We start from the raw sequence: 23,779 nt of genomic DNA on the forward strand, positions 1-23,779 counted from the left end.
GGAAGTGAGACCGATTCTCAACTCAGACCGCGATCTCATAAGCGACGTAGCTCATATGAGGGCCTTTCTACTCCTGGTCATCGCTGCCAGGGTAGGTAGTCTTCTCACATGCGCTGGAAGTGACATAGAGATAAGAACCCTGAGCATGTCAGTACCGGTGTGCTTGTAGTGCATTATTCTCAGTCCTACGAAGTGGCACAACAAAGCTGTCTCACGACGATCTAGCATGATCACTCGACGCTGTCAAGTAGGACATGGCTCGACTTGAGTCGCGAGAGCCACATATCCAGAGGATGCACTCTGCTCTCGCATGATGGTACCAGAGCGGAGCTCAATTCCAGAGTCTGCAAAGTTCGATGCCCATACGTTGCATCGCTCTGGAAGACAGGGGAAGGCCGCAAATTCAATATGATAGTAGACCATAGTTTGTAAATGTCTCGATTGCAATGCATATGTACACCAGCCCCAACCGCTCTTCTGACTATCTCGCTCTATCGCTGTGCAAGCGGCTCATCCGTAACCTTCTGCGTTTCGTTGACTTCCGCCGCGTCGCCCTTGGGTCCAAGGGGGTATGATAGCTCGTGTTCAGGGGTGGCTTCGAGGAGCGGTCGGTGTTTCTCGTGTGCCTATAGAGGTAGTTAGCGGTAATTCTCCTGCCAGAACCGGCTCCAGGATCGGAAGGCTGAAGTAGACACAACGCAAATGGAGACTTACAAATGGAAGTCCACAGTATGTGCACCAGCAGATCTGGGGCTTATCTACGTTGATGAAGATCCTTGGGTGTCCGAGAGGGCCACCGCCTCCGTCGCAGGATACAGTACGGTCGTGCGTCCAACGAACGGGCTGCTTGTGGATGAGCTCGATCGCAGCATATGGGCGAGGCTGTACGATTTGATGTCAGTATATGAATCCCCCCTGCATAAACCAACCCTTTCTTCCATGGTTGTTTCCATTTCTTCTACAATGTCCGCTGCAGGGAATTTCGACATACCTGATCCTCCATAATGCTCTGCTCAAATCTTGGCCCACTCATCGCAACCTCCCTCGGGTTTTGACTCCGCGACCAAATGCCCTTGTAGTTCGGCGCCTGTTCAACCCTCAACTTCTCGGCTGTCTCTGGAGACTCCTGCAAGACCTTGTCGAAGGAACCCTCGGAAGATGTAGGCATCGCATTGGTCTCGGAAACGTTCGGCTTCGCATCGCGCTTGACAGGGTCGTTAGCGGGGACCTGGTTGCTGGTCGTCGCGGTGGAGGTGTAGCGGACGAAGGAGCGGGAGGAAGCCGCTGCGCTGCGAGAGCGCAGGGCGCGAAGGGCTGTTGGGAGCATATCTGGCGAGGTATTGGAGCAGACGGGCTGCGCAATTGCTTGGGAAAGATGCCGTTTGGATGGTGAAGTTGAGCTTCCGACGGTTCGCGCTAAATCACTTACATAAGCGATCGTGTTATTGGCTTGCTTCCCTTCACACTCAACCTTGCAGGAAGGTGTTTCCAAGAACATTTCTAAAAGATCGTACTAAATTCAGATGTCGAGGCTAGTTTATTCCTTGTAATGAAGTACCGACTTAGTCTGTGAAGACATGACCAACACATTATCAACCGACATTTAGGAAGAGATACAGTCGTATGGTACATATCGCATTTTCCTACTCTGATATTCACGATTTCGACGCTTCCATGTACTTATTACGGCCGATCACGTTGGAAATCAGAACTTAAAGACGTAAAAGCCGCAAAGAGAAAGATGTATCACGCGGAATTTCGATGGTCTGAGTCGAGAAGGCGACATGGAGTAGAAACACTGAAGGCTCAAGATCTGCCGAGTACTGCTTCGCAAAGCACATCAATGAGTTCATCTAGAACCTCCATCTGTACAACAGAATAAGCATGTATAAGAGAACGCCTAGGGATGACGCCCACACACCGCAGGGCTGATATGGTAGCCGAGTCGGAGATCGGCTCTCCGCTAAGCCCGGACCCTTACCTACCCAACCTCGAACTCCAACATATCTAGTTATCAAACACCAGATACCATCACCCGAATCACAGAATTTTACAGTACTTTCCATCATGGTTGGCTCAATACCAAACGATATATTCCAATTCTCCACCTACGCAGCTCTCAACGCCGGATTCAATCAAGGCCAACCGCGAACCGCTGACCTTACTTCCCACGGCACAGATGGCATTGGTGTTTACGAAGATGGCAGTCTCATGATTTTGAAAGACCGACAAGCGTACGCACTTACCAAGGATGGTAAAGCAAAGTCAGCACCCATGAATGCACGCCTTCCTTTCGCATTGGTCACAGTATACCAGCCAACATTTCGTCTGAAGATCGGGTCGATGTCGCTGGAAGCCCTTGATGAGCTCGTTTCATCAGATGATGTGGGTCCAGCGAAGGGCGTGAATACTCTTATGCCCTTTAAGATCGCTGGTCGTTTTGATTCGATAGAATTCGAAGATGGGCCCAGCAGAAATGCAATCGACGGTACGGTGTTCGGCTTCGTGGTGCCAGCCTGGATGAAGGCTATCAGCGGCCCACGGATCCATGCACATTTCCTGGACGCAAATGAGGAATTTGGAGGGAAAGTCGTAGATTTCACCATGGCAGAAGAAGCAGTGTTTAGTTTTGCGAAATGTGGGAGATTCCACTTGGGTTTTCCGCAGGGAGGAGAGTGGGAGGAAGTGAAGTTGTGATTGGAGAAGTGTGCTCGGGATTGGGCGACTATCATCGCATTGATCGCTTCATAGAATCGCCGCGATCGCCTCAACGTGGTGACACTACCAAGCACTTAGACACCATATAGCCACGCAGCTCCATCGACGTCGTCGTTCTTCTCCCTTGTTTCCTACGCGTCCTCACCATCGCTGCTTCAAGTGCAACGGCATTGACGAACATGTAACAAAGCTTTCTTCGACGACCTAAAAACCCTCGCCGTTATCGTCGGCTTCTCGCGTTGTCTTACATTCGTCGAATGATGCATCTTTTTCGGTGTTTGTACTGCTAGAATCAAGCCTATTGTCGATATAGATGGTTGCTAAATGTTTTGTGTCTAAGTTCCACTCAGGTACTCAGAGATGCTCCTGAGGGCGGGTTCGATCAGCGTATGAGTGATCGGTGTGATCTCAACCCACCAATTTGTCAAGTCCATCTCTTTGAGCCTCAAACCATCTGTTAACGAGTTCGCAGGCTCATGTGTAAATCAATACTTCTTTTTTTGTTAAAACTTGCACCCTTATAGTTATCGCTGATATTGTGTTGGTATGCAACGTTGGACAGATCCGCGTCAATGTCACGGCATCCGGTGCATCGATCGGTCTTCGTGTCGGGCGAAAGTTCCACCTTCTTGCGATAACAGCCCAGGATCCAGCACTTTTCATACGGGTTCATTAACAAAATTTCCAAAGAAGAAATGCTGCTGTTCATGGTAGATGATTGCATACGTGGTCATCACTCTACTCTAACAACCGCACAATATCCTCATGTCCCAATTTGCGAGCAAGATCCAAAGCCTTCAACCCCACCATGTTCCTGTACTCCTTGGCCGCGCCTTTCTCTAAGAGAAATGAGACTGCCTCGGTATGGTGGTTTTTAACGGCACAATGTAGCGCAGAGCCCCAACCTTCGTCCTCTAGTTGGCAAGGGATTATCTCGAGTCTTCCGTACGGGTGTGCATTGACATCGGCGCCTCGATCCAGCAGCTGCTGCATAATGTCAATGCTGCCTTCACGGGCAGCATTGAGGAGTGCCTTGGGCGCCTCTTCCAGCGATGCGTCATGTGCCAACAATAGCGCTGCCATATGCCTGTCATCTTTCGCACAGGCTATTTCGAGCGGGTTCTCGTTCGTCCGGGTGCTCTCGTCCACATGGGCGCCTTTTGACAATAGATGCGCAGCAATCTTTAGGCAAGCTGTATCGCCATCGGGATATCCTGGGCCTGTCTCCGCGCTACTGACGATGGATCTGTTTACCTGTCAGTTATTTCTGCGAGTCGAATGGTCTCCAGAAGGGTAGCGAAGGCTTACACAAGCGCGCTGCCAACATGCTCATAGGGCTCGTTGATATTCCAACCGTACGCCAGCGCCACATCGATGGCTTTCGTGTTCCATTCATTTTCCCGACGTGCCCCATCCAGAACATACCCTATAGTGCAATCAGTGCACCTAGCACCACGCTTGAAAAGCTCTTCGGCCATGTCGTACCGGGCCAGCTCTAATGCTTCGTTGAGGGCATCGCTCAATCCGTTACCCCGGCGCAAAGCATCAGGATCTTCAGCCTCGTGTTTCGACATCACATCATGTAGGGTAGCGAGGTCGTTGGACTCGATAGCGGCAAGCATTTGTGCATTGAAGTCATCTTCGTTGTTATCAGTAAACCCTGTCATTGCTTGAGTGATGTAGAAGATAAATTTTGAATGTGAATATCTTTTGCACTTGCGATTTGGAAAATGAATATTGCGGGCTTGGCAGGTGGGATTCAGCTGGAAAAATGGTAATGGGTTGGAGGGAAGAAGCCGAGGGCGGAAAGCCTTTCTAACATGCTGTCTCTTTAGTGTGGCGCAGTCAGGTCGTAGAAGGCGTCGCAACATCCATTTCAGCCCTTTGAGCGCCCTTTAACGCCCTCGCACGCATAACGTACCTGTAACTTCTAATTGCCTCCTTATTGCACCCCGAACTATCTGATTTCTACCGCTTATGCACTGGCTACACATCATCACACTGTCGCCCTTGGCACTCTCTCACTCTCTACAAGGCGTAGTATACCTAGGTAGTCACAGCCCCGGCTAACCTGTCTAAATCCTGACGTAAGGCCTTACCCTCATACATACAACGCCGTCGCGGGGGTTCTTTACTATGCAGGAACTAGCCAAGAATCACTTTTGTCACAAACGGAAGCGATAGTGATGGAATCGTAATTTCATCATGGTGGTGTTTCAGTAAGAGACCGAAGGATGTAGACAACCTATAAATGATGCACCGGGAGAAGCAAAAGAGGAGTTGTATGGCACAGCTCGTGAAAGCGCTCGATGCGATAGTGGCTTCCATGTTTGTGATGGTTCAACCTATTGATTTGGCTGATGGCGTTTGATAGCTGCGGCGAGTCGTCCGGAGCTTTCCACTTTCGGATAGCTTCGCCCCATCGTGCTGTGGCGCTGCTCAGGTGGTAACTCCAGCTGTACAACAACAACACAGCCTCGCTCCCTGGCATCGACTCTTTCGCCTCTCTCGCACCGTCTCGAGCTTCATCAGCATTGTGCGAAACTTCCGATATGACGAGAAATCACCCCAGCCTTCGCAAGGCGGCTTCGAACGCGGACCTCTACGCGGATCCGTCACCGCCCCGCCCGCTGCGGCATTCGTACTCCACGACACTTGGACGCGCTCACACAACCGCATCGCTACCTCAACGTCATCGACAGGACCGAGTGACAGAGAGAGGATGGAGGAGCCGCGAAGCTGTTTCCGACTACCGTAACCGGCACAGTATCGCCGCGACGTATCCCAACCTCATCGATGTTGAAGACGAAGACTACGCGCCGCCTTCGAGCTACCAAAACCCTCCACCTGTACCACCGAAGATACTAGAGGTTCCAGTTGAGCAAGTCAAAGAGGACGTCGAGATGCCTAAGCCAACGCCCTCTCATTGTTGGATTCCGGTGCCTGCTCGCTCAAAGGAAGATCCGGCACGCTACACGAAGCCCTTCACCGACTACATGACGAGCAATCCTACAATCTTCCACGCTGTCGATGCTGTCGCACAGGACCTTGAGAAGGATGGCTACAAGAAGTTGTCTGAGCGCGATGCGTGGGAGCTGAAGGCTGGCGGCAAATACTACGTTGAGCGCAACGGGAGTTCGCTCATCGCCTTCGCTATTGGTGACAATTACGCGTCGGGCAATGGAGCTGCGATTCTTGCTGGACACATTGATGCGCTCACAGCGAAGTTGAAGCCCATCTCGAACCTTCGCACCAAATCAGGCTACGTACAGCTCGGTGTGGCCCCATACGCCGGTGCACTGAGCGACACATGGTGGGACCGCGACCTTGGTGTCGGTGGACGGGTACTCGTCAAGGAGAATGGGAAGATAGTCACGAAGCTTGTCAAGCTGGACTGGCCTATTGCAAGGATTCCAACACTAGCACCTCATTTTGGTGCTGCCGCCAACGGGCCGTTCAACAAAGAGACGCAAATGGTCCCTATAATCGGTCTGGACAACAGCGATATTGGAAGTTCGTCGGAACATGGTGAGGAGAACTGGAAAGCCAGTGTGTTGGGCGGAGAGGGCGCATTCGCTGCTACTCAGCCGGAGAGGCTTGTGAAAGCCATCTCAAGCGAACTCGGCATCACGGACTGTATGTGCACTACACCCTCACGTCCATGAAGATACTAACTTGTAACAGATTCGACCATTGTCAATTGGGAGCTTGAGCTCTTCGATACGCAACCCGCCCAGACCGGTGGCCTCGACCGCGAGTTCATCTTCGCTGGCCGGATCGACGACAAACTCTGCTCTTGGGCTGCGATTCAAGCTCTCCTCAACTCGAGCTCATCCCTCTCAACCTCGTCCCAGATCCGCATGGTCGCCCTCTTCGACGACGAAGAAGTCGGCTCGCTACTCCGACAAGGTGCTCATGGCAACTTCCTCCCCAGTGTCATGGAGCGCATCGTCGAAGAGTTTGTGTCCAACGGAAAGACCGGCAGCGCTTTGAGCAGAACATATGCAAACTCTTTCCTCGTCTCCAGCGACGTGATTCACGCGGTGAATCCCAACTTCCTCAACGCGTATCTCGAGAACCACTCTCCGCGTCTCAATATTGGTCCTGCTGTCTCTGCGGACTCAAATGCCCATATGACGACTGACGCTGTCTCCACCGCTATTCTGCAGCGCTGTGTTGATCGCGATGTCGGTATGCGCAAGGTCGACCCTAAGCTTCAGGTATTTCAAATTCGAAATGATAGCAGGAGTGGAGGCACCGTTGGACCAATGCTGAGTTCTGCAACGGGTATCAGGTCCATTGATTGCGGCATTCCGCAGCTGAGTATGCATTCTATCAGGGCAACGACCGGAAGTTTGGATCCTGGTCTGGGTGTCTTTACTTTCCAGAGTTTCTTGGAGAACTTTGAGAGTGTTGACAAGGAGTTCAGGGCATAGAGTGGAGTTGGAGTTGGATATATTATCGGGTACAGAATCACAACTGGTTTTCACGTCTTACAATACAAATCAGTGACCACATGTCTACATGGTTGAACCAGAACGTCATTCATTGAACAGACTACGAATTGAAGTATTTCAAGTACTCCGCGGCCTTGACCATAGCGCCGGAAATCCGAAAACTCCACCTTGATGCCGCCAAAATCAATTCGTGCAACGCCGCTGGGCGAGCTTCGTACATACTCTCGGGATCGCCCTTGGCCACCGCTGCAGTACCCATAGCACAGAAACATACGTCTACTAAGCATTGGGCCGTGTCGGCATTTCCTCATCTTCGTCATCTTCTGGGTGACCAAGTAGGTCCTTGACGTTCTTCATCTCATAGTGCTTCTTGCGCAACTCTTCAAACTTGCGGTGCTTCTCCCTCTCCTCCTGGGTGGCGTTGGGGAGGAGCTCGCCGTGGTAGCCTTCATCTGTATCCATGCCCTCCTCAACCATGACCCTCTTCTCGCTCTCGGGCGTCTGCGAGTGTCGTGCCTGCAGCTCCGGCTGTCCCAAGTCGAATTCGGGTATATCTTCAATCTTAGGTTTCCGTCTTGGCTTGTCCAGCTCGTCCACCTTGAGCTCTTCGGCGTTGAGCATTTCGACCTCCTCTTCGTCCTCGGCGGGATCGTACTGCTTGGCGTATGGTGTCTTGGGCTCATCGATCTTCATGGTGCTGTCGCGGTTCTGCTCGTTCAGGTAAAGGTTGGCCTCGTCCCACTTGAGCTGCGGGCTAGTCTCGTCCGCGGGGTCAATGCCCGACTGCCGTCGTGAACCGATGCCGCGTGGGTTCGACGAGGATCTTCGGTGAGCGCCAGCATTGCGCAGCGTGTTTTCCAATACAATTTCCTTCTCTGACAATTCGCGACCCAGCTGCGGCCGCTCGGATATGGGGCTTACGGCCGGTGGAAGCTCGCTAGTGGGGGACGTTTGGGAGTCGGCGCGGTACGAGCTAGAGTTTTTGAGGATACCTGGCCTTGTTAGCCATGCGTGCACCAGGCGGCGGGGTATGGGAGAGTCCCACCCTTAGGTCGCTCAGGATGCGAGCTCGGCGAATGCAGTTCGGGGGATTGTCCAGTCATGTTGGGTGATATGGGAGGGACTTTGCGACAGTAGCCGTGGGTGTGAGAGGCTGAGATGCGGGAGGAGCTGGCTTTGTATGGTGGTGGGCGACAGATGAGGCGACGGCGTTAGTTTAGGACGGCTAGAAAGCAATGCGCGTGGTGGGGTGCGTTGTCCTGTGAACGGCGGAAGTATGACGTAGGCCCCAGCACAATCCCACCCCGCACGCGTTCTGATTCACATGCAGGTGCGGCCTGTAACCCCGGTCATTGTAGCAGATGCAGAGGTTGCCGCGGTTATTAAGACGTCTCGATGCATCAAGGATATGTCCACCCATTGTGGTCAGTGTGGACAACCTGGTCGCAAGCCGCCTGTGGTCAAAGCACGCATGAGAAAATCATCTGTATTATTCTGATATTGCTTTCACTCCGGAACAAGTCCGCCATCTTGATGCTTTCCTCATTCTGTATCGAAGGACAAGCGGCTCTACGGCACCCAGCGTCTACGAGAGGTAACTGTCAAGCGATGCAGCCAATGTCCGCCAAGACTCTTCAGCGTGTTCTAATGTTAGAGCTTTCTTAAACCGCGACGCGCCTGACGCTACTCGCACCGGAAAACATACATGGCGGCGAGATGTCAGGTACTGAGATACACGGTGAGACCACAAAGGAACCAGTGCCCAACCTTAGCGGCTATTCAGAGCCAATTCACCGCCTGAGCAGCGCTATATAGTACTGCTTAGTCGTCAATTAGCGGAGATTCCAGAGGTACCTGATACACGCGTGGCACAATTGTGGGCTTCAGACTTTGCCTTAGAGCTTCAAGCTCAACCAAGAAATCGCAAAGTTGCGATAGTGTACATCTGGCTGAGACTCAGACTACCAGAAGTGGTCCAAAGGACCTAGTCATCACTAGCCGTGTCGCGAACGAAAAAATCATGGCGGCACACATACAGAAGAGACTGAGACAGCTTGCAGCCTCAACGCGTCGCGCGCGTGATGAAATAATGTCCCTACTTTCAGGTCATCACCGCATCATGGAAGCCACCGAAGCGGCCCTCGTGATGATGGTTTTAGAAGAGGATGGCTCGTTCTGGGCCAGTTATCCGAGTTGCCAGCTGAGTAGGATGTGTCGAGCTGGCAAATGATACGAGTCAAAGGCCGGTGTTGAAGAAGAGAAGAGGACGGGCGCGCCGGCGAAGAGAATATCGAGCTCGGTTGATGACTAAGCCACATCCCTGCCGCGGAAGGCGCGCGCCTGAGCTGCAAGTGCCAACCTCTCAAACGTTTTCTCAGTACGCACCACCATCCGCCATTGCACACGATACATCCCACCACGCTCGATAATCACACACCCCCGCCTTCGCCACATCTTTCCGCAGCATCATACCAACGACACGTGACAGACTTCCTCCTCGCAGCAAACATCCACCACCACAAACTACACCCCGCATATCTTCGACGCACATTGGCCGCTAGCCCGCCAGCTCCTCTGCTGCTTGTTCGCTCGTTACTCCCACCAAGCCTTGGATATTTAACCTTCTTGCATTGTATTATATACTCGTTTGACACTGCTGCCAATGGATAACAGGGATAATCTCTGGACTCGGCGCTCCAAGTATGCTCCTGCGTCCCCGCATCTTTGTTCTCTCCACTGACGGCCGCCAACAGCACCAGCAAGCTCTCTCTCTCCATGTCACATTCGGAAAATAACAGCGAAAAATCCGAGCCGCACCAACGCACCGTCTCCGCTACCAAACGCTTCGGTGGCGACTCCTCCCACGGCGGTCGAAACCCTTTCAACGCTATATCGCCCTTGACACCCGGTGGTTTAGCGTCACCCACAACTGGGGGCTCTTCTGCGTTTGGGCTCGGCTCAGGCGCGTTCGCCTCCTTTGGATCTGCGGGAAAGGCGCCCAAAACGCCTGGCACTGCTTTCGACTTCAAAGCAGCCGCCATGTCGTCGCCCACGCCCGCGACACCTTCTGATAAAAAGGACAAGCCCGTGAGCAAGGTCGTCAATAGCATACGCAAAGAATCGATATCCACAACCTCAATACCAGACAACACAGCGAGTCCCTCTGCGCCGCCAGATTTCAATGCGCCGTGGCCGCTCAAATACACATGGGCGGTATGGTACCGTCCGCCTACGGCCAAGAACGTAGACTACGAGAAGTCGATTGTGCCCCTCTGTAAATTCAGTACGGCGCAAGAGTTCTGGAAGGTCTTCTCCCATCTTAAGCGTCCTTCGAGTCTCCCCTCCGTTTCCGATTACCACGTGTTCAAGCAAGGCATCCGGCCGGTATGGGAGGACGATGAGAACAAGCGAGGTGGCAAGTGGATCATGCGCCTGAAAAAGGGCGTGGCTGACCGCTACTGGGAGGACCTGCTACTAGCACTCGTTGGAGATCAGTTCCTGGATGCCGGGGAGGAGTTCTGCGGCTTCGTCTTGAGTGTCCGGAGCGGCGAAGATGTCTTCAGCATCTGGACTAAGAGCGATGGTGTGAAGAATGTCAAGATTCGGGATACAATAAGGCGGGTCCTCAAACTGCCGGAGGGGACCAACATAGTATGGCGCAGTCACGACGACAGCATCGCCCAAAGATCGGCCATCGATCAAGCCCGCCATGAGAAGAGCCAGCATGAAAAACGCAGAGTAGTGTCTACGGATGAGTCACGTGAGAAGCCGACTGCTGGTTCCTAGGAGAATCTCAGCCTAGCGACGATCTTCAGGCCGACCCCAGATCAATCGCAAAGCCAACCATACAACCCATGTATTCGCCACGGTCGTCTGATGGCTGGCTTACGCGACCGTTATTCGCACCGTATGCCCAAACGCGTCTGAAACAACGCCGCTTCGTGTTGTACTGGGTGCGGGTTGCAAGTTGGCTGTCAATACTCTGGTGCTTTCGACGGAGCACCGCTTGTAAGAGAGACTGCTAGCTTCTGTTGCTGAGTGAGTTGCACGGAGAGATGTTTCTTTGCCGAGATGCACAAACAGATACCGTGAAGGTATACACCATACTGTCATCTGTAGATGTGTTCATGACATGACCGCGAATACCTTCTGGTCACGTCAGTCACAACTCGGAAATGTAGAGCGCGCTCGATTGGGGACGTCGCTGAAAGGCTGGCCATGCACGTAGCACATCCAGGGCCGTAGCCTCATTTCTGTACATTGTATTTTTACATAGCGAAGCGTAGGATCTCAGGTAGCACCAAGCCCTGAAGCCCGCCTGTCCACAGAGCGAGGCATCGAAGAAGAATATGTCGCATTGATTTGTGACTATGAACATATCACCAAAGTCCCCAACGTGACCTTATCCGACGTGCCGTTTGTCGTGACGCACCAATCTGTTCTCGAGCTCGACGTCGCAGCTGAGCCGTCGCGTCCCTGCAGCGCGCTGAAGCACCTACGTCAAGGCGCACGGACGTATCGCCGACGGGTTCTCTGGCGCACCTTCACCTCCGCATGCCCCACGGTGCGCGTCTGCGCTTGTGCAGTTCCCTCACGCAGTTCCGAGGTCACCCAGCCTACCAGACGATGCGAATGCCCGCCGCTCTGCCACCGCAATGCGACACCAATGTTCACTAACTTATTCAACGGCATACGAGCCGCTGCCGAAAGCTCTTTCGGACTCACCAACTCAGACGTACGCGCCTTTTCCTTGCTCGACGGCTCGACTGCCTCACACACTCCAACCACTACACTCCCCTCTCATGCTGAACTGCCTGCGCCCCCAGCTAACGCCATGTCGCCACAGACAGACGATGTCGTCCCCCAGTCGCCCTCGGGTCCCGGCTTGCCTCCCAATCCTTTCCTCGAGGAGTCAACACCCCCCAGGAAGACCTCGCGCGTCCTCATAGACCTCTCTTCGCCCCCGAAATCTTCAAGCCGAACTCCACGCAAAGAGGCGCGTTCGGAAATGGCCCGCCCACGGCAGCACGTCACACAAAGGAGCGAGGATGAGAAGCGATTAGTTGGGGATTATTCGTAAATCGCCTTTGTACACCAAAACGGAAGAAAGAGACTAATGTTTGCGAAGTAGACCTGCAGATGCTATTAGTATGCCCGACCCATCCACTTGGATGCCGATACCGAAGAAGCGCACCATGCCTGCAAAAGTATGCATACTACCACCTGTCTGTGCCTATAGTATTATACTGACCTCCAAAAGCCAGGGTCGAGTAATGTCTTCAAGCCCTTAGACACGATGCAAGGAGGATCCAAGAAGCCTACTACGTACGGGAAGCGCGATCGTACACAGCCGCCACTGATAGGCCAGGCGCATGGGCCGGGCCAGGCTGCCTACCTTCAGCGAACAGACAGAGCACCTGCAACAACGCCTCGTCGTCCTTCTTCCTCAGAGAGCCAGGATCGATGGTCGAGTGGAGCTACACCTGGAAAACGAAGGAGGACTGCCAACGTTATTTCACTTGTCGATGACGACGATGAAGTGGTGGAAGTATCTCAAAACCACCAAAATACACCTGTTGGCACGTCACGCGAAAGGCCGCGTTCTGCCTGGTCTCTGCATTCACAGATAAGCAACGGGAGCGAGAGCACAGTAGGCGACTACAAGCCGCCTCAGGCTACAAGCGAATTTAGAGAAGTAGACAATCTTCTCAGACCGTCCCAGAAGAAGCCGAGGAACTCGAGTTTCAACACAGCCAAAGGTGGCGCGCGACGCTCTCCTCTTACCGGTGGTTCTCTATCGACCAGCCCTGGCGTACATACTCCTCGGCAGGCGATATTGCAGACGTTTCGACAGGGTGAATCCAAGCGAAGTCCTAGGAAGTACGACGGAGCCGAAAGAAAAGTCGACATAGTCACGTCTCGCTACTTTCCCGAAGCCCGCATCAATGAGTCAACATCTGATCACGCAGACCAGAACCAACGTGTAACAGTTGAAGACGAGGACCTTCGCACCCAACACAAACCTGTGCCAAAGCAAGCGGGACCTATGACTGACAACTACAGCGCGGACGAGCTTGCCATCACGCCTCCGCACCCGGGAACCAGACTTGTTTCGAAGCAAAAGCAAAAGCAGACTGCAAATAGTGGAGTCAAGCGAAACGCTCGCGGAAGGGTTGTAGAAGGACTCTGGCCACTTTCGTTTGCACGGTCGTATGGGTTTCAGAGCCACGGATCAACAACCATGGACGGCCATGCCATCTTGCTCTTAAGATGGAGGAAAGATGAGGGGTTACGTGTCCAGACTTGGGAGTCAGTGGATGGCGTCTACGATAGCAAACTTGTCATAGAGCCTAAAGACGTCAACCAAGTATACGCGGACGGTACAAGCCGCATGCGGTTGACGGGCCCTCGCGGACACGACGGGAACAAACTCATCTTGGACCTGGAGTTTGCTGATACTGCCGATTTCCTCATCTTCCGTGATGAACACGCAGTGTCGATGACGTCAGGCGGAAAGTGTATCAATAAGTCGGATGATTACATGACCCATCTTTTCAAAACACCTCTCCCATCGAGAAACGAGAAGGTTGGTACGTCTGCACTGGTAGGCGATTCAACAGCGAGTTTTGAACAGCCTCACCGCGAAAAAGCTAATGGAGTGTCGAAGAGACCTCTGTTGGATCAGCTCAAGCCCGCTGTCCGTCAGCATGTTATTGATGCTGAATCTGGCACTACCACGACAAGCAGAGCATCCACCCGTCCGTCACGTTCAACAAGATCGGCCCCGATTAATTACGTCGAAGACACGCCTACACAGTCGGATGTACCCAAATTCTCAGTCGAAACTGGACTTGGACAACCCTGGGCTAAGTAAGTTTCCACGCACTTACTCATGATTCTGCTAACCATCCCAAGGTCTCTTGAATTTGGCGAAGGTCGTCAACGGGCGATAGTGCACTTTGATGATCTGCCCCGCCTGGACGAGGAAGAATTCTTGAACGACAGCCTGATCGATTTCTACATGATGTGAGTGCGTGTTCACCTTGCCATTAGCGCTGCTAACCTTCTCCAGCTACCTCTTCAAGCAGCTCAAAGTGCCTGCTGATAAAGTCTACTTCTTCAACACCTACTTCTTCACGAAGCTTACCGAGAACTCGGGTCGGAAATCCATGGACTACAAGGCTGTGCAACGCTGGACGTCTAAGATTGATATCTTCACCTACGACTACATTGTTGTTCCCATCAACGAACAGTATGTCAAATTACCACCGCTTTGATAGCCTATGCTAACAGTCTATAGAGCCCATTGGTACCTGGCGATTATCTGCAATATGTCGAAGGTTCAACGCAAACCCATAGTTCAAGACTTCGATGAGCCTCAGGTAATCCCACACGATCAAGCAAGTGATTCAGCCGTGACAGCCACGAACCCCGAGACGCATGCGACTATGGTACACAAATCAACATCCCCAGAGCCAAATGTCATCAATGAAGAAGCAACAGCGGCCCAAACGAACGATGAAGAGCCTATGCTTTTTGATGAAGCGGCACTATCTCTTGTCGACCGCGACGATACTGGGACCGAAACTCCGCATAAATCAGAGACGACCCAAGCAGATTCAACATCCCAGAATCCAGATACAGAAGCTTTAGCTGAAATCAGAGACACACACCCAGGAATATTGTCCCAATCTCAGTTCACCGCGTCTTCTGCAAAAAAGAAGGCAAAACGCAAGCCCATAGCCAAAAGAGATCCTGATCAACCTGTCATCATAGTACTCGATTCTCTTGGTGGTAATGCCCGTACTGGAGCGGTTCGCGCTCTCAAAGACTGGATAGCAGCGGAGGGGGCAAGCCGGCGTGCTATGGAGGCTGTCATCAAAGAGAACGGCTATTATCCCAAGAGTACACAGGTTCCAATGCAGAACAACTTCACCGATTGCGGTGTTTACCTACTTGGCTACATCGAGAAGTTCTTCCAGAATCCCGATGACTTCAAGAACAAGCTGCTCACTGGATCAATGTCGGCTCAAGAAGACTGGCCGGAGCTGAACCCATCGGAAATGAGGCACAAAATGCGTCAAATCATATTTGATTGCTACAAGAAGCAGGAAGACGATAGGAGAGCACAGAAGAAGGCGAAGAAAGGATCTGCGAGCTCAAAGACATCACCAGCTCCGACAACGTACAAAGCCTCGGATCTGGGCAGACACAACTCTGATGAGTTATCCAGTGAAGAACCGAAGCTCGCACTCTCGCCCAAGAACGCAGGCGCGCAGCCCACATCGCCACGAACCCATTCACCTTCTCATCCTCCACTCAGACTCGCATCGCCGTTCAGTTTCGATGCGAAGCATACTTCTGCTGTTGAGGAAGCACCTCAAATAGCTGTCAGCAAGGTGTCTGACTCACCACCTGTGCTCACATTTCCTGCAAAGCAGGCCGTTGGTAGTGCACGGTCAGAAACGACACCAAGGCGCCATAGTCCCGAAGTGCGCATTTCCAGCAGAACACCCCAATCACATGATTCTTTGCGCAACGGACACATCACTTCGAACAGAACACCACGTCAATCCAAAGAAAACGATCAAACATCTCAAATACCCGGTACATCAAGCCCCAAGAAGCGCCGAAGACACGGTGACGATAGTGATGACATGAAATCGCCATCAGCGAAGCGCCAGCTCATCAAGTCGCCCCAACGACATCAAGATGGCGATATGGAAAGTAAGCAAAGAGCTTCGCGCAGCCGAGAAGGCAGTGTCCCCGACGCACCTATTGAGATCAAAGACTCACAGGAAGTCAAAGTCATCAACGTCAACCATCGCCAGCAGGTGCAGGCAGCTCCCACTGCTCAGCGGAAACCCGCATCACGTTATGCACATTCCAGCGAAGGGCTCCGTCCTTCACCTACGTTTGAAGAGATTCCGCGTTTGTCGTACAGCACAAAGACGTCTAAACATGGTCAACACGAAGGTACTCCCGTTGATAGTGCGCTCCAGACAAAGCTGGACGAAGACGACTATGCTAGGGACAAGGCCCGGCGTTCAGAAGCACCTGCTCCCAGCAACATAGATGGAGCGCTGGAGCGTAGAGAGGAGGTATGTGATCCAATGGAAGGGATCTCACAGTCCACTCACGAACTGCAACTTGATGGAGTCAACGACGGATCCGTGGTTCAAGAAACACCAGAACCCGAGGAGAAGAGCACAACCGTCCAAACTGGATGGTCGAGGGACAACCCTACCCTTCTTTAACTGCTCGAGATGAAGCTTCTTCTTTGTTGTTCTGCGAGCGCCAGCTCGACCTTTTACTCAACACATCTATACCTATCTTGGTTTCACGGAGGCGTTATCTATCAGGACTAGTGACGGGGTCTGCAAAGCTCAGCTGTGATCTCGGAGAACAGCATGTCGCAGACTATATGCACATCTGGCAGTGTGCCAGAGATGATAGTACAGCCATATGAACAAGCAACATTTATACTGCACTTTCGAGAATATTATCCTCCTTCGTACCTCGTTCGTTCAGTTGGCGTGAAATAGTTCCGTTCGCGCCGCGTCCGCCTGTAGGGTCATCGAGCGCTGCCACTGCATCATCGACTTCTGCATCTTGTTAGCCTTGAAACCACGCCCCCCTCGTTCGGGAGGTCTACCGTTGATCGACGGCCTACCCTGGAACCCTTCATCGGTCTCAGCTGCTTCTCTACCCACCCACCGTTTCATCTTATCCCTAACGAACTCTGCAAAGTCCCATTCCTCGGCCTCAAGTCTATGCGCGCCCGCTGTCCAGATGTATGCTTCCGCTTCGACTTCTTCGCCTTCCACATTATCTTCTTCCTTTTGTGATAGGTCGCCCATGCCCTCTTCCGTACTGGCGTTGTCATATTTCGGTTGCAGGACCTTGACTTTTACTTTCCGACGCTGGTATTCTGAGCCTTCGAAGATGTCCAGTCGCCAGATGTCGCCGTCTGTGAGGCCCTCTACAAGTGTGCCGCGCACAGATGAGGAGGTATCGACGGGGAGGATGGCTGGGTAGTCTGCTTGCTTTACTTTGTGTCGTCGGTGCGCGTGGAGGATGGCTGGGCGTATGTGCAGGAGCGAGGCATGCGCTGGTGTAGGAGGGGTTTGCGAGCCCCATATTACGCGGTGGAGGACGGGCGGTGCCATCAGGGTGCCGTAGAAGAAGGCGGTATGTGACATTTTGGTGGGTTGACAGCGAGGGGAAGTCTGTGTGTGTTGAGGCTTAGAGGATTGATGCTGGTAGAGGTGAAAGGCATCCATATATCGTCAATCTTGAAATCGAGTGGAAGCATGGATCTGTGAGTGCATTTGGGGTAACAGCCATGACGGCAGGCGCTAAGCTGCTTATCAGCCCTACAGCGGCCACTAATGCAAGCCAGATCTGATCTGCGGGAGATTGCGCCTCCTCCCTTTTCGCCGCGGGTGTTGTTTCGTTCGAGCCTCACACCCCGAAGCATTGCGCCAAAACGGTTCCGTGGTTGCGTGTGCGTTCCTTCCACAGTCGTCGGACATCCCAGCGTTGTAAAAGGAGACCCAGGGAAGCCTTCCGACGTTCCGAGACGAACCGCCGGGCCAAGCACACGACCACCAACATGTTCTTCATCAGCGCCATTGTGAAGAACATCGCACCCGTCTTGTACGACTCCACACCTCCTTAGCCTCTCCGTCTCTAACAGACAGCACCCAGCATCGCGACGAGTCCGATTACCAGCTATGGCGACCAGATCTACAGCATGCACCGAGCCCGCAGCTCTGCTGGCTTCTCCCTTGACATTCCGCTCATCATGCTCGTCGCCAGCATCTTGAAGGTCTACTACTGGTTCGGCGCCCACTTCAGCACCTCGCTGCTCGTCCAAGCCCTGCTCATGATCTGCGTCCACCTGCTCCTCCTTCACGTCGCGCTCACGAACCGACCGCCGCCCTCGCATCTCCCCTTCCAGCACAAGGATGTTTCGAACCGACCGTACGACTTCTGGCAGTGGAGGGCGCCAAGGCCGTATTGGACCTTCATAACATACTTTACTGGGGTGCTGTTGGTGCTGCATCTGCTCATGTCCTCTACGAGCGTATTTGTGCCGTACACCGATCTGCTGGGCATGGTTGCGTTGACAATCGAGGCTACGCTTCCGATCCCCCAGCTCCTGGCTAACTACCAGAGACGCGGGTGCAAAGGATTCAGGCCTAGTGTCATCGTAAACTGGGTCATTGGTGATACATTCAAGATGTGGTTCTTCTTTGCGAGTAGCAGTGGTGAGGTACCTTGGGCTTTCAAGGCTTGTGGTATCTTCCAGGCATGTTGCGACTTGGGACTTGCAGCGCAATACTTGATTTGGGGCGACGGGCCGCCTGGTGTGGAGGGTCTGGGTCGGGAGAAGGAGATCAGAAGCCCGATACCGCCTGAGGAGGGATGGAATGCGGAGAAGCTGGGACAAACGAGCATGGCGGGTGGCATCGAGATGAGCGACGGCCAAGCGTGGGAGAGACCGAGGGCTGCGTAGAGTCATGTCGGATCAGAGAAGCGAAACGAAGACGAAGGAAGCCATAATGAAAGAGACGTTAATGTACACAGGCACCACGTATGTCAGAATAATAAGGTTACCAGATAAATATACCACGATACCAATGCGTGAGCCCACGGGGTTAGGACCACTCGAACACGATGACAATCGACCCATGACTTCTTCGCCTGACTTCGCGGGGTCGGCTGGCACTGGATTCCATGGCATTAGTACATATATCACGACTTCCCAGTCCACCTGCATCGGTGAGGACGAAGCGCAAAGATACCTAGCTAAACGCTTCCTCGTCACCATGGACGCTAACGCCACATCCACTTCTAAAGTACCTCATGAAGCCATTCGGTTCGCCATCCGCGAAAACTTCCCGTCCATTGTCGAGCCTTCTCACGCTCTAGGCGATATTTTGAATTCAATGCTGACAAAGATCAACACGCTCCACGAAATAGCCAGCAGCACGATTGGCGACACAAGAGGAAAGGAGATGACAGATGCAATAGATGGGCTCCTTGATGAATGTGCGGAGGTGGAAGCGCAGTTCAAGGTTTGGCACGAGAAGCTCAATGTTGCTTGTGTGATGATCAAGTTGGTGTGCCCGCGGCAGGAAGCCGCGCCAGGGAAGTAGCAGACAATGAAGAGATGTAGAAGTTTGCCGGATCGATCATCAGCTGAACTCCGTTGTTCCTAGCAATGCGCCGTAGATCCATGATTGCTACGAAACCAACAAGCTTGATCGTCGTGTTCAAACTTCCTAAGCGCATTATCTAGCTAGGGTAACTACTCCAGAAATCATAGATATGGCATCGCTGAGCCAACGTATAGCAAGCATTGCGGCCGAGCAAGCGCAAACATCGGCTATGCAGCGTCCCGATACCATCGATGTGGCTCCACCTCTCTCATGATAGCGACAGGGAGCGAGTATATCAAATACCTCCTGTCGCACGGGATACCGATTTGAAGCTTGATCATCCATCCCTTCTCTTCACGTTTCAACCCCATCCTATACGCTGTTCGATCACAAAGGTAACGAGCACCTATCATCACAAAATGTTTGGTTCACCACACTCCACCTCGCGCCACCTCCGACGCCGCCAGCAGAACTACTCCTGGGACCACGGCTACCTCTACCAATCCGAGCTCACACCTGTCCCCTCCTACGAAGACCTCTCTATACCCACTGCCATCCACACTCCAATCGACCTCCCCTCTCGCGTCAGCGCTCTGAACCGCCGCGCAGCTATCGTCTCGGCCAACCTCACTCATCTCACCGCCGTCGTCAAGCCGCTTGAAATGATCAAGCCCGATGACCTGAGCGAAGCCCACCTCAGCGACATGTGGGAGGAAGGTGTGTGCTTGGGCAAGGCCATGGAGGAGTTCAAAGAGCAGATGGAAGAAGTGAGCTTGATACTGGAGGAGCTGCTCATCGGTCGCAAGAAGGGAATGAAGATCTTGGGTGGAGTTGGTTTGGGCTTGGGCTTGGAGAGTAGTAGGAGTCTGTCTAGGGGATTTGGTAGGAGGAGGGGCCTGGGATTCTGAGTATGGGCAATGGAGAAGTGGGATGATGCAACAGGTTTGAGTACCAGTGGCATGGCGTATCGGAGTGAAGTTTTCGGAGCTTACTATTGTTCGCGAGTCACACTGTCGTTTACGAAGTCTTCATGTATATTGAATCAATGTGTTGGTATATCAGTCTATTCTAAGCAGTCCATATCTACGCAGAGATCGGCTGCGCCGGTACACTTTCTAGAGTAGGCACAACCGGCTTCATCAAGCCTTGATCATCGAAGTACAGTCTATCGATGGTGACTTCTCTGTTGGTTCCGTTGCCGTTCGGGATGGCAAATCGGTGGTAGCAGATATACCAATCGTCGGTATTCGGGACGTTGATGATGGAACTGTGACCAGTAGCAAGTATCCCCTTTGAGGCATCTTTCTGCAATATAAGACCGTGGTATGTCCACGGGCCATGAACGCTCGTAGATGTCGCGTACCCTACTCTGTAGTTCTCTGAACCAGTGTCATCGATAGAGTATGTGAGGTGGAAGAGGCCCTTGCGGTAGTTCATGAAGATGCCCTCGCGGAAGTCAGGAAGACCGCCAATGGAACGCGTTGTGTCAGCCTTCAGCGAGAGCATGTCATCGCTGAGCTCAGCGTAGAGTGCGGGTGTGATGTCTGAGCCTCCGTTGCCCCAGAAGATGTAGTATTTGCCAGTAGTCGGGTCTTCAAACACGTCTGGATCGATGGCTTGGCCAGTGGTAACATTGCCTTCGTTAAGGATCATAGCTTCCGCCTGTGCTGTAAAGGGTCCTTCGGGCGCGTCTGCAACAGCCACGCCGATGGTCTTGCGGTCGTACTTTGGATTGTTTCCGCTGAAGTAGAAGTAATACTTGCTGTCCTTTTCGATGATGGTCGGGGCCCAAGCATTTCCGTTCGCCCAAGGTACGTTACCGCTGGTACCATTGAGGGTCAAGAAAGGTTCGGCTGATCGGGTCCATGAAACTAGGTCAGGCGACTTCCAGACGTAGAAGACATTACCGCCCCAGCCAGGGAAGCCATCCGTTGTCGCGTAGATGTAGTAGTTATCACCGAAAACCGCGATGTTGGGATCCGCGTATAAACCGGGAAGGACAGGGCTGCCTGCTGTCTTAGCAGCGACAGAGCGTTTTGACTCCGCAGTCAAACCAGCAAGTTCTTTTGCCGTTACTGGAACCACAGTGCCGTGACGTGGGCTAGTCGGCAATTTGTATGAACTGGAAACCTTCCAGTCAGGATTGGAAATGTCTGCCGTCTCTAGTGGAATGTATCCACGTCCACCGTACTCATCCACAAAGAGGTAGTACTTCTCGCCATTGAAATCGCCTGGATTGGATTTGAACACTGTCGGTCCCTCGACACTGCTAGTGCCGGCGTTGCGACCAATGCATGTGGCAACTTGGGTCCAGGACTGTACAGGAGCAAGGAGCGAGTCAGAACGCTCTTGGATAATGTCGGAGCAGTTTGTGCCTGTGCCTCCTTCGTCTTTTGTGAACCGGTAGAATGTATTCGCCTCTTGTATGACCGTAGTATCGATCCGTGACATGCCTGCGTCCTGCCAGATCTCGGGTTCGCTGAACGTGACGAAGTCCCGAGTAGTCACGTAGAGCATGCGGTGGTACGTCGCCCCTGTGCGGTCCGTATCGCTCTCAGCGTAGAGAGAGGACGCCCAAAAGACTACGTACGAACCAAGATCCGTATCGTAATACGCCTCTGGCGCCCATGTGTTTCCAGCAGTGGAAGGGGAGACCTTGACGTGCCGTTGCTGAGACCATGTCTTGAGGTCGCTTGACTCCCAGATCTCTAGATACAAGCTACCTTTGCGAACTGCATCTCCCCAGGAAGTACCGGATCCAATCGACAAGTCGGTAGCTAGCAGGAAGAATCTATCGCCCTCTGGAGAACGTATGACGAAGGGGTCACGTAACCCCTTCGTGCCTTCAGTAGAGGCAAGGATAGGCTCGCCGTTGTTGAGTTCTCTCCAAGCTAAAGCATTGTTGCCTTCGCTGGCTGCGAGATAGATCTTTTCGCCCGCCAACGAGTTGCCCGTAAAATACGCAAAGGCATAACCTTCAAAAGCATCGAGTTTGACCGCCTGGCGTACGTTGGCACTGAAGGTGCGATTCGAGGTCGTGCCATCGCTGTCGATAATCGCTGTAAGATCGACTACAGTGTCGGCACTTTGTCGCTGAACCACGCCGTCTGCTGATATTACGGAAGGTTTGTTGCTCATCCATGTGACGTTCTGGTCCTCGGAGACGCTTGGTAGATGAAGATTCCCACGAACATCGTCAATGTTCGTGATCGCGAGGCTTTCTAGTGCTGATTGGGCCTGCGCTTTGGCGGTGGCTTGGGCAGAGACTGTCGACCACAGACCCCACGCATAGAGTGGGAGGTGGTACGACCACATGATGGAACAAGAGGAAGTAACGAAAGAGATACAGATGACCTACGGATTCTATGGGAATACATACCTTGAACATATACTGCGACTGTGAGCCGGGAGCTATACTTAACTCATACTTTGGAGCCATAACCACCCATCGGAAGCGATACTTCATCAACTCATCTCCTAGACTCTTGGTATCCTAGTCTTGAGTACGAGAAACTCCACGAATACGCGTTGACGGACAGAACCTTCTTTCAGCGACTTCCAGGGACCCTAGTCGTGTCAAACAGCTAAACCTTGACGATCCCCGGACTATCCTCCACATCTGCTTGAGTCGTGGAGCGTGGAAAGTGTGGACTACCAGGCACATGAGAAAGTAGAAGACGATGACGCCCCTCCCGAGGTCCTATGCGGAAATAGTTTGCGGGGTATGACGCTAATGACGCACGAGCCACCGGCATCGGTCTGCTTTGATGGCAACTCGGGGTGAAGACTACCGGACTCATAAACGACTGCAAGACCACTCTTCCTCATCTGTGTAGGGAGCTTGCCCGCTGAATCTTAGAGTCTCCGTACGCGTGCTCGTACTGCTGTCTCGATGTCCATTGCTGAAAGCGCCATGGGTGGAGTTTGTTTTTGGCGCCACTCCCGCAGCGGACTTTTGAACGGATACGACATTAGGAGCGGAGGTATACGGGCTAGTTCGTATGGCGGTCGCACTGTTTTCTGTCTCTCGTGGATCGGATAAAGAGTAGGTCGAACCGGCACAGGCAAACAACCCCCATTAGCCGTGAGCATGAAGCATGACGACAGGAGTGCAAGACGCGCTGTCGACACAGCAGGAAGATATTGTACGAAGGCAATTTTTTTGGCAGGAAATGAGCCATCCGTCAGTCCCGGAGTGCGATGTTCGTCGCCCTTAACATCAACACGTGGGATACGGAAGGAGGCACGCTTGTGGTGTTCGCCGACCGCCATGCCGCCCACCAAGTCCCCAAGAACCTTGGCAAAAGAGCGTCGCACATTCGAAGAGACATACCAAGGCTGGGCCTGCCCAGGATAGTACATGGAGGTGCAGAACGTGATTGCGGCAATTGATGTAAGTGGTTGAGATTCAGAACGGCCTTCTTGACATCAAATCTC

General features: G+C 52.8%; 11 protein-coding genes across 11 annotated transcripts; 6 read left to right on the forward strand and 5 right to left on the reverse strand.

Annotated features, from left to right (window-relative positions):
• Nucleotides 1-491: 491 nt before the first annotated feature.
• J4E79_003457 (uncharacterized protein) lies at nt 492-1,327 on the reverse strand (the record flags this gene model as incomplete). The annotated part of the gene is made up of 3 exons (XM_049352351.1): nt 492-626; nt 715-882; nt 992-1,327. The coding sequence occupies 3 exons, from the start codon at nt 1,325-1,327 to the stop codon at nt 492-494; spliced, it is 639 nt and encodes a 212-aa protein (XP_049212730.1).
• Nucleotides 1,328-2,067: 740 nt separating this feature from the next.
• Nucleotides 2,068-2,697, forward strand: J4E79_003458 (uncharacterized protein; the record flags this gene model as incomplete). Its single annotated transcript, XM_049352352.1, has 1 exon — nt 2,068-2,697. One exon carries the CDS (start codon nt 2,068-2,070, stop codon nt 2,695-2,697), a length of 630 nt encoding a protein of 209 aa, XP_049212731.1.
• Nucleotides 2,698-3,456: 759 nt separating this feature from the next.
• Nucleotides 3,457-4,385, reverse strand: J4E79_003459 (uncharacterized protein; the record flags this gene model as incomplete). Its single annotated transcript, XM_049352353.1, has 2 exons — nt 3,457-3,964; nt 4,144-4,385. 2 exons carry the CDS (start codon nt 4,383-4,385, stop codon nt 3,457-3,459), a joined length of 750 nt encoding a protein of 249 aa, XP_049212732.1.
• An 885-nt stretch (nt 4,386-5,270) lies between these two features.
• J4E79_003460 (uncharacterized protein) lies at nt 5,271-7,154 on the forward strand (the record flags this gene model as incomplete). The annotated part of the gene is made up of 2 exons (XM_049352354.1): nt 5,271-6,354; nt 6,403-7,154. 2 exons carry the CDS (start codon nt 5,271-5,273, stop codon nt 7,152-7,154), a joined length of 1,836 nt encoding a protein of 611 aa, XP_049212733.1.
• A 300-nt stretch (nt 7,155-7,454) lies between these two features.
• Nucleotides 7,455-8,278, reverse strand: J4E79_003461 (uncharacterized protein; the record flags this gene model as incomplete). The annotated part of the gene is made up of 2 exons (XM_049352355.1): nt 7,455-8,167; nt 8,221-8,278. 2 exons carry the CDS (start codon nt 8,276-8,278, stop codon nt 7,455-7,457), a joined length of 771 nt encoding a protein of 256 aa, XP_049212734.1.
• A 1,672-nt stretch (nt 8,279-9,950) lies between these two features.
• J4E79_003462 (uncharacterized protein) lies at nt 9,951-10,961 on the forward strand (the record flags this gene model as incomplete). The annotated part of the gene is made up of 1 exon (XM_049352356.1): nt 9,951-10,961. The coding sequence occupies one exon, from the start codon at nt 9,951-9,953 to the stop codon at nt 10,959-10,961; it is 1,011 nt and encodes a 336-aa protein (XP_049212735.1).
• A 1,048-nt stretch (nt 10,962-12,009) lies between these two features.
• J4E79_003463 (uncharacterized protein) lies at nt 12,010-16,432 on the forward strand (the record flags this gene model as incomplete). Its single annotated transcript, XM_049352357.1, has 5 exons — nt 12,010-12,237; nt 12,436-14,045; nt 14,091-14,201; nt 14,248-14,427; nt 14,476-16,432. The coding sequence occupies 5 exons, from the start codon at nt 12,010-12,012 to the stop codon at nt 16,430-16,432; spliced, it is 4,086 nt and encodes a 1,361-aa protein (XP_049212736.1).
• A 223-nt stretch (nt 16,433-16,655) lies between these two features.
• Nucleotides 16,656-17,377, reverse strand: J4E79_003464 (uncharacterized protein; the record flags this gene model as incomplete). The annotated part of the gene is made up of 2 exons (XM_049352358.1): nt 16,656-16,780; nt 16,831-17,377. The coding sequence occupies 2 exons, from the start codon at nt 17,375-17,377 to the stop codon at nt 16,656-16,658; spliced, it is 672 nt and encodes a 223-aa protein (XP_049212737.1).
• A 413-nt stretch (nt 17,378-17,790) lies between these two features.
• J4E79_003465 (uncharacterized protein) lies at nt 17,791-18,696 on the forward strand (the record flags this gene model as incomplete). The annotated part of the gene is made up of 2 exons (XM_049352359.1): nt 17,791-17,834; nt 17,886-18,696. 2 exons carry the CDS (start codon nt 17,791-17,793, stop codon nt 18,694-18,696), a joined length of 855 nt encoding a protein of 284 aa, XP_049212738.1.
• Nucleotides 18,697-19,761: 1,065 nt separating this feature from the next.
• On the forward strand, nt 19,762-20,250 carry J4E79_003466 (uncharacterized protein; the record flags this gene model as incomplete). Its single annotated transcript, XM_049352360.1, has 1 exon — nt 19,762-20,250. The coding sequence occupies one exon, from the start codon at nt 19,762-19,764 to the stop codon at nt 20,248-20,250; it is 489 nt and encodes a 162-aa protein (XP_049212739.1).
• Nucleotides 20,251-20,425: 175 nt separating this feature from the next.
• J4E79_003467 (uncharacterized protein) lies at nt 20,426-22,657 on the reverse strand (the record flags this gene model as incomplete). Its single annotated transcript, XM_049352361.1, has 2 exons — nt 20,426-20,609; nt 20,706-22,657. 2 exons carry the CDS (start codon nt 22,655-22,657, stop codon nt 20,426-20,428), a joined length of 2,136 nt encoding a protein of 711 aa, XP_049212740.1.
• Between the last annotated feature and the right edge of the window lie 1,122 nt (nt 22,658-23,779).

Source organism: Alternaria viburni (genome assembly GCF_023758015.1).
Source record: "Alternaria viburni strain BMP 2772 chromosome Unknown scaffold_6, whole genome shotgun sequence".
NCBI lineage: Eukaryota > Fungi > Ascomycota > Dothideomycetes > Pleosporales > Pleosporaceae > Alternaria > Alternaria viburni.